At 39.8% G+C, this 9,822-nt stretch overlaps 1 protein-coding gene across 1 annotated transcript in view; it reads right to left on the reverse strand.

Annotated features, from left to right (window-relative positions):
- ptprk (protein tyrosine phosphatase receptor type K) overlaps positions 1-8,912 on the reverse strand; it is a 106,726-nt gene extending 97,814 nt beyond the window's left edge. Inside the window, exon 1 of the mRNA XM_085373090.1 lies at positions 8,612-8,912. Within this exon, the coding sequence (XP_085229216.1) occupies positions 8,612-8,693 (82 nt within the window). The 5' untranslated portion in view covers positions 8,694-8,912. The remainder of the gene's footprint in view (positions 1-8,611) is intronic.
- Between the last annotated feature and the right edge of the window lie 910 nt (positions 8,913-9,822).

Raw genomic sequence — 9,822 nt, forward strand, 5'->3', positions numbered from 1 at the left:
TAAATATACTTTGTTTACATAGCTTAAGTTTTTCTTATAAAGCATAAAAGATAACAAAACTACTTTACATTTTTTAGGGAAGATAACTAACTGTTGTATAAACTAACACTAAGAAGTAAGAGAGGTTGAGAACTTAAAATGTGCCAGATTAAGACCATGGGTTACACTTTAACCGAGAGTCATCGGGAAATCCCAGACTCAGTGGGTTGACTGGATCATTAAACATTTACTGAACATGAAAGGCGGGAACTGGTCACTGTGACAAGAGGAACAGTGGAGATTTGCTGTAAAGTTTCCACCCCAAAGTGAAACATGCCATAATCAGTTTGTAACCTTATAACTGTACTTCAGTGCCACCTATATACTTATAATTAAGAGTTAGTTAATGAACAATCCTTTCTTTAAAGACCCTTGCCTTGCCAAAAACCACCTCCAAAATTTAAATGAGTCTTCTTGGGAAATGGGAAAAGGTGCTTCATACAGGAGTGACCCTGAAAAGCAAAAAACCAAACCATGACAAGCTTGAATATGTTACTATATGCATTTCATTACAAAGGACTCTGACTTTGAATTATTACTACCATTAACAATATAATATAATATATAATACAATATAATAACAGAGCACAACTATGATCTGAGCCTAAGGCCTACAGACTTTGCCTTCATGTTGCCAGGAAGTTTAAAGTGAGCAACAATAAAGATTACATTAGAAAAGAGCATTTAATTTCTAATGTAATCAGTTTTGTTGCTAGAGGATAAATACATTCCTGAAAAGTGAAAACAAATACAAAGCATCATGTCTCACAATCAAGACTCTCTGTTATTTGTGCCAAAAATTGTATTTATATAATGTTTGCACAATCGAGTGAGGAACCTGAAAAGGGTCTGATACTAAAATTACGATTGATTAGACACTTGTTTGCAAAAGTATCGATACCAACAATGTTATCTTCACCTCACACAGCAACATACAGGCACACCTGAACAGCAGCACATCAAAACTTGGCAAAGCATCTGACACCTGAGAGGAGAGGTCAGTAAAGCTCCCATTTCAGCAACATTCAAGTATTAAACAGTATATCGTAAATGTTAAATGCTAACACTATTATGACAACACAACCATTACCTCACCTCCAATAAACCAGCAGTTTACTAATCCGTTATAACAAATATTCTTCACTTGGGGCCTAAGTTCAGTGAAATCTACAAAATTCTGCCAGAGTAGATGTCGAATCTGCCAAAACCATTTAAAAAAACTTGTACTCCTTAATATGATTTGACAGTATTTCTACCCCACTGGGCATCCGATTGGTCTCTATTATTTTTATACTGAATAACGTCTGCATTGGAACATAGCATTCCTACGTTAGTTTTCAGGGATTGATTAAAGTGGCACTCTACAAAATGATCTATCTATCTATCTGCAGTGTGAAGAGTGTGTAGCATATCTTACAAACTTGTAACCTTCACAACCAAAGGACAACTCCCTTATTAAGAAGAGAAGAGAAGAGAAGAGAAGAGAAGAGAAGAGAAGAGAAGAGAAGGGTGTGTTTAGCTACTGAAGGAACAAAGTTACTCAGAGCTCTTTTATTAAAAAGCAGGCTCAACTAAACAAATAGCACCTGGAAACTTCAAACCTCCCGACAGCTGTCTAGCTACACAGACAGACAAGCACAGGAAGAGAGACACAGAGACAAATGGCACATAGATTAACTGACAACCAGGTTGGCAGAGTCACAAAGACGGGTGACAGCATACCAGTACAAGAGTGCTTCAAATATTTAATCGATTCAGGATTGTCACTGTAGAAATCTTTTAACAAGCAAAATAACACTAGACATGAGCTGAAGGTTTATGAAACATTGAAACTATCTGACATTGAATCAAATGGTTCAGAGTTCTTCAAACATGTTCATACTGAGGAAGGTCCAAATACTACTACAGTACTTTAATGCTGGCTTATCAAGGTCAGGAAAATAAAAACCCAAAGAAAGCTCTACTGCCATGTCAAGGTGAGTTTGATTAAATACGCTAAAATAATTGACAAGCACTTAGCCCATGATTAGTAAATGGGATGATTAGTAATGTAGCTAAAAGATGGGATGACAATGGATGACAAAACAAAGCAACATCACTACAACTAATGTCTACACAATGAAAAGGGAACCCTGCGTTAAGGTGGAGCTATGGGGGAGTTACGACAACATTAAAACCATGAAAGATGAAGCTCGGCTGGCGACTCGTAACTCACCCTTCTCAGCGCGCCCCATGTGAGCTGGATCCAATAGAAGCAAAGCAGAGAATAACAGCACAGAATTAGGTTGGAAAGCATGCACGGGTTCACAAACACAAAAGAGATTTTCATTACATGTTGTTCTGACAGCAATTTTCTCACTTTACGCGTTTTTCTGGTCTATTCTGGATAAACTTCTGCTTTTATCTAACTAAACAAAATATATATATTCAAGAAAAGCAAGAATGAAGTAATCCAATATTGCCCCATGACTTTCTTCAGCTTTGCATCCACCCTGTTCAACAGCAGCAGCAACAAAATCAATGCTTTCAGGAATCATATATAAGCAGCTACACTCCAACAATGATTTGTAACCTTAATAACACAGTTGAATGCAATCTGTTTAAAAAATGCAAAGGAAAGAACAAGTCTGAACTAACACAAGTTCACACAAACTTTAAACTTTATCCAAAACACACCCAACCTCTGCCTTCACCCTCTTATTCAACTAATCCCCATGAACTCCAAAAGTCAAGACTGTCTTCACCTGCTACCACTTGCACCAATCTCTCACTCCTTTATGCACATGCACACACAAGTCATATCTCTGTTGCATATATCATTATCACTACACACTAAAATGCACAACTGGTGCTGAGGCTGCTCATCTGGCTGTGTGAGTGTGAGGCAAAGGGTGTGTGCTTGTGCATGCACTGTAATGTAATTAATCAGCTGTGAGTGTTGATTACTTAATCTGTCATTAGCCAGCCATGTGTATAAGGGTGAGTGAATGTGTGTGTGTGTGTGTGTGTGTGTGTGTGTGTGTGTGTGTGTGTGTGTGTGTGTGTGTGTCAGGCAGCAGCATTTTTCAAGGCCCCCTTGTACCAACAGCTGTGACCAGAGCCAAACAGGGCAGAGCAGAGATTGATGATACAGGACTAGCATCATCATTCATCAGGGATGTGATGTTTCAGGGATTTGGGATGTGTGTTGAATGTGCTGCCTGTCTTGGTTTCCAGTGGAGCGCTATCACTTTCTTGGTTCGCTTTCTTTGCTTGATTGGTGATTTAAACCCATCACGACCCAGTATTTAAGACTCAATCCTCTTTATGACATTATTTAATCTACTGTAGGTTTTCTCTGAGTACTCCAGTTTACTCCAACAGCCCCAAAACACGTGTGTTAGGTGAATTGGCAATTCTAAATTGGCCGTGGCGTGAATGTGATCATGAATGGTTGTCTTTTCTATAGTCTCTTTTTCAGTAGTACCTACTCAGCTCAGCTCAACTTAACTCGGTTTTCAGAGTTTTCCTTTATGTGGTAGTACCTGATGCCAAAAACATCAAGCCAAAAAAGTGACGTCAACAGACTGCATGCCACTGATTGGCCACGGAGTGGCTGGATGACTCACGAGGCGGAGTCCTTTACAAGAAACCTGCCATTTTTGAGACCCAGCAACAAGGGAAATCGCTATAAACCACCGCCGTGGTTGAATGACAAAGTGCAGACATTTACCATCGGTTTAGCAGCAGGAGTACCATCGTCTCAATGTCCTGAACTTTTGGTTCACGTTGCTATAAAAACACCTCCCTCATTGAGGTGCTACTCAAATGTAATGGAAAACGACGGAAACAGAGTCAAGTCAAATCAACTTGAGCAGCTGAGTAGCTGTTAATGGAAAGTAGACTGGCAACATATCCAAGGATATGCTACCTGACCAGCATGTCATACAATACAATACAATGTAAATATACAGTTTTTGCCAATACAAACTGTTTATGTCACAAATTATTGTGTGGGATTATATTTGTCATCTTAAACAGACATAGTTGTGGAGGTTTTGCGTTATGAAGTTCTAAAAATGGATAAGAAGTGTAGAAAGTTAGTGACACTAATCAGTAACCAGTCTCTATTTTCATCTGCTTATTATTGCATTATGAACACCACAGATAACAACTGATATAGCCCATGACTGCAGTCAAAAGTTTGTATTTTCAAAAAATACAAACTTTCCTTTTAAAGTCACTTCTTTGTGTTTTAAGTTGAGCAAAGTCTAACTCAGTATCCACCCTCTTTGCAGTTATTTCACTTTGAAATTATGGCATCATCACTACAAGCTGCAGAATTTCTTTGGCATTTTATGGTCTCCGGTTGCTGCTTTGCTGCTAGTCTCTCTCTGTTTATATACCCCTTTGGTCACAGTGGATCAGAGAAGAAAAATATACTCATTAAAAAAAACAAAACAAAACAAGAAATCAAATGCCATCCTCTTTTGGGAAGCAATGAGTCAGTCAGTGTGCAAAACACACAAACATTTCCCGCACTTCCACATACAGAGCATTAAAAAAGGAAAAAACAACTTTGTTCATATATTTTGATTCTGCCTGTGTAATAATAGTTGTGTTAAACTGTTAAACTGTACAGTTACATTTTCAACTTGTTTTAGGTAAAGTACAGCATTTTGTGAAACTTCAGTTCTTGACGAAGAACAAATTTTTACATCAAAACAACGTACCTTTCCAAAGCAGAAAGGGAGCTTCAGTGAGAGTCATTTCAAAGTAAAGAAACCTGCCACGATTTATCAGTGCAAATAGCGCTCTGTTTATTTTGCACGCTGTCACATCCTCTTGAATACGTCTGCATAAACTCATGTAAACAAGAATTTCTTTATATTTTATTTTGCAAAAGTGCCCAAAACTTTCACCCACTGTACACACTTAACCCTCAAACTCATTTATGCTCACGCACACACACACACACACGCACACAGTCTAATGAGGGATTAGCTAATGAATTCTCTCAGCAGATTAATTACATTTTACAGACTTCCTCCCCAAACAGCTGAAGAAATGAGCCAGCCACTTTCAAAACAATGGATTTTGTAAAATCTATCACTAAATTGAAATCCGTAGAAACAGATTGGCTCTAAGCAAAGGGACGTTTCATTTGTGGAGAAGACATTAAGATGGATCTGAAGGACTGCAGACTGAGGCATTACTTTTAACGAGAAATAAATAAAAAAGCCTTTGATTTGGCGCCATTTTACATGGCATGAGTAGAATGAGGAGGCATTTTCACATGAATCGAAATGAGAAGCAAACATTTCAGATGCTCGTCTTTTGTACCACTGTACTCCGGAGGGCTTAAAAGCATCGGCCTCCCTCCTTCTCTGTACGCGACAGCAAAACACATGAATTGACACACACGTTTGCACCACACACATACACGAGACATGACAGACACACACAGTGATTCACACGCATACACACACACACACACTCCCTTCTGCCGTTTTCACAGTCTCTTGAGTGGAGGAGATGCCCACGGCCAAAAACCAATGGTTTCTTATTTGTCCCCCTCCTCTTCTCTTTCTCACTGTCCTTCCATTTCTTTCGCCTTTCTCTATTAAAACACACAATTTTATTTCATCTCCTAAATGGGGCGGAAAAGTAATTATAATTAAACTAACTTGGTTCTAATGTTCGAAATACTAAAATAATTTACAATTCTAATTAAACCAGCTCAGATGCTGTGTTCAGTGGCACTGGCAGCCTTTTAATTCGTCTGGAGACAGTGATGGAAAACAATTATTTCACTTCATTAAGATTAAAGACGCCTAAAATCTGTGTCACAACTCGATCAGAGAGGAGACAGATTTAGAAAGTTGTAAAATTAACATAAACTCGGTTACTGACTTTGTAAAGACAGCTTGTTCAGATTTATTACACTGACTTTGTAAGTGATTAGCCAAAACAAAACTGTGTATAAAAAATGATAAGAAGAGGCAAGAGACAGGCAGATTTAGAGAAATGCTTTAACTTGCAGTTTGACTTTCTAATTGGGAAACTAGAATAGATTAAAAAACTGAAAGGAGACAAATTTAGTGAGAATGCATCTCAGCGCGGACTGAAAATGACTTCTTTAGTGCTTAATGGATGGTTTTAAAAACTTGCCACAAATATTTCTTGTCCTTGTCAGTGATATGAGTGTAGCACCCAAACACACATTTCCTTCATTACTAACTTTTGGTCTTATAATTATTGCTTTTTCTCAGTGCCAAGTCATAATGGCTGTATTAGTTATCAGCCTGCAAACCTTATCTGCATCACTGGCTGGAGATTTTATTAAACCGGTGCATAAAAATGCTGCCAGTGATAAGTTTACACAAGCTGAACGGTGTTAACTTAAATGTTACCTAAATTTTTTGTATGGTTAGCTGGTACAGAAAATACATGGAGACATATGAATGTTTAGTAAAAAGTGTGCCTGTTAATTTTCCCTGTACTGATTTGCTACAATTATTCTCACATTTGCATGCTTTTATCACTAAATATGTGGCTCTTTTTCTACAACAAAGCCAAAGTTCTCCTTCCGATCCCCTTTTCCACGCTAATGATAGCCCACGTCTCTGTGAAGCGGCATCCAGTCACTAGTATTTACTTGCAAATTAACAGCACTTAAATTCCCAAAGAGGCCTCAGAGAAATTCCACACATTTGTTACCCAGAGGACCAAATGACAATGGGGGGGTATGGGGGGGGGGCGGGTATAGGGTGGGAAAGAGGAGGGGTGGAGGCAATAAAACCTCCCCAGATGAAGCTGGAATTAATGTGTAATATTAATGCAAATCATTAACAGGGCTATTGTGAACACTGGAGCGTAAAATTGTGATTTTATGTGTGGCGCGTGATGTGTTCTTTGCTGTAACTTTAATGTATGGTTGTGATTTTGGAGGTCAGCTTTCAAACAGCTGTGTGAGCCTCTCCTGCCTCTCTGCGCGTCGGAGATGAGAGTGGAGCAACGGCTGAATGCGGAAATAAAACGCAAACAGGTACGAGATCGAGCGATTACAATGAGAACGTAAGGAGTTTGGTTTCTCGGAGCTCGAGGAGTCGTTTGTTTGTTTTGTAACAGCGGATAACTTCCGCGAGTTCATTTAGGCGACTTGCAAAAGCATCGTCCCAAACGTGGCGAGCAGCACTGTTGCAGCGTTTTTCCTGTGCATACGTGTTTCTGCAGGCGAGACGGACAAAAGAGCTTCAAAGGCTCACTGCGCTGCGGGTTACTGTTTAAACTCAAGTCCCGAAGTCAAGCAGAGGGGTGGTCTTCCAACGCATCCCCCGCAAAACGAGGTTTAAAGTATCGCACTCTGCGCGTGACCGTTTTGATGGGAAGTTTCGGGCAATTCGCAAAAATCACGCGTAACTTGATGAATGTGGTAACCAGAAACCAGTTACCGAAAAAGTATCTCAGTCTGATCTCTTCACTCACGCAATGCCAAAAAGCAATACCCCTCTTTATCAACATGCGATCGACGTGCAGACTGTATTCCCAACCATTAGGTTTGATTGCATGCAGCGAGAATAAAGTTGGAGATGAAGCGGCTCATTTGGTTTGCAAAGCGCCAGCAGCTCGTGGCGCTCGCAAACCCAACTGTCCGCTGGCTGGAACAAAAGAGCAACGCTCCTTTAGAAAGTACTTTTAACACATCACAGAGCGCAGGGTGATATTAAATAAAAAGCTCGCAAGCATTTAAGAACGATAAAGATCAAAACAAACCAATCCATCATGCAATTAAGGTGACACATTAGCGTGTCACGAGATGGAAAAACAGCAAAGTGCACCAGGCTTTTAATAAAGGTTGTACAAATCAACGCTGTCTTGCTACATAAATATTATTATACAGTGATGTCCGGGCACACAGGAACTTTTTTTCTCCATTCATGCGCTGCGAGACTGCACTGCTTCACGGCCAAGCTCGGCTCTGCTTGAAATCTACAGGAATAAACGATGCTCAGCGCAAAAAATGTGAAATCTTTCCACTTTAATCCTACTTGCTCATAACTGCAAATGTATGCAATGCTTCCTTTTATTCGTAAATCAGAGGCATAGTAACTCTCGGGTCTGAAGACCTGCGATGCGAAGAGCCAAGCAGAAATGCAGCAACTTAAGTTTTAGGCATTTAAGATAAGAGTTGGCGATCCAGGTTATGAGTGAGATTACTTGTTCATATAAGAGAGCGCAAACAAGGCTTTAAATGGGCTGCATTCAAAGCGTCGCACACAGGCGACTTGCGTGCGACGAAGTGAGCATTTCACATTTTAACAATGTCAAAAAGGCATCTCCACCTCATGAAAATTACCATTTCCACGTCCGCCGACATTTAAAAAGCCCACATATGTGATAAAACAGGCGATACGGTGGATTTTCAACACCGAGGCTAACTTTTCTCGCACACCTAAACACACCTGTCTGGAATTTATGAGCTTAAACCAACGAGGAAAAAGAAATTGTCGCCTAAACTTTTTCTTCTAACACACGACACAACACAAACCACTTCAAACTGTCGTGTTTTTCTTCTTCTTTTTCCTCTTACCTGTCGGTATTTGGCCAGAGACGTTACCAACTATCGAACAGAGAAGCAGGAGTCCCAGGAATACAGAGAAGAGTGTATCCATGTTTAAAGCCGTGGCAGTGCGTGCGAGAGTCTGTAACAGTTTCTCCCCCCCTGAAAGTTTTTTTTTCTTTTTTCTCCGTCTCCAGTCTTCTTTATCTATTTCTTCAGCGGGTTATTATTCCTCCTCTTGTGATGAATTCAGCGGCCCCATTCTCTTTTTTCTCTCTCTCCCCGTTTTCTCTCTTTTCGCTTCCTACGGGCTCTCGCGGACTCCACACTTTGTTTCACGCGGAGTGCAGTGAGGGAGCGCGAGGGAGAGAGAGAGAGAGAGGCAGGGAGGGCGAGCTCAGCAGAGAAAATGTGTGACGTCACAAATCGGGAGTTTATTGAAAAATAAAAAATAAGGAATTAATAGAAACGATGTAACAACAGCACCCTGGTTTTCTATTATTTTCTATTATTTTATAAGTAATTAGCATATGCAGATTGAGTTTTTTTTTTTTTACTTTATAGTATTATGTTATAACTCTGCAGTATTGGTGACATGTTTATGACCCCCATGCCATTAAGCTACGATTAAATTTTAGATTAAAAAAGAAAGAAAATTAACTTGATTTATCATCTACTTGACCTTTTATGTTCTTTCTGGCAAACTCTCTGGCTCGCTCTCTTTCTCTCTCTCTCTCTCTCTCTCTCTCTCTCTCTCTCTCGCTCACACACACACACACACACACACACACACACACACACACACACACACACACACACACACAGAGAGAGAGAGAGAGAGAGAGAGAGAGAGAGAGAGAGAGAGAGAGAGGGGACGGTGCATTAATTTTCCCGGAGTCGTGCCCTAATCCTAAAACTAAGGTCTCTAACCTTAAACCGAGTCTTCAGCCTTCTTTTTGTCCCAACAGATGAGTCGGGTCCTCTCAATTGGACTGCGCAAACAGATTAGGTCTGCACAACATGAGTAACGCCAGTACCAACACACACAGAGTCATAACAATGTCAAGCATGTTTCCCACTGCCTTATTTAAATACTTTTATGTAATCTAGCTGTTGCTTTTATTTTCATTTTAACTAGAACTGATCTGACTACAAGTGAAGAAAAGAACTGAAGGAGTGGAGAGAAAAAGAGAGCGCAATGTCTTGCAATATATTTAATTCCTTACTGCTAAGTTATTTGT

The sequence above is a fragment of the Diplotaxodon limnothrissa genome, linkage group LG15, assembly GCF_057381915.1.
Source record: "Diplotaxodon limnothrissa isolate DT_005_m linkage group LG15, D_limnothrissa_male_GT1.1, whole genome shotgun sequence".
NCBI lineage: Eukaryota > Metazoa > Chordata > Actinopteri > Cichliformes > Cichlidae > Diplotaxodon > Diplotaxodon limnothrissa.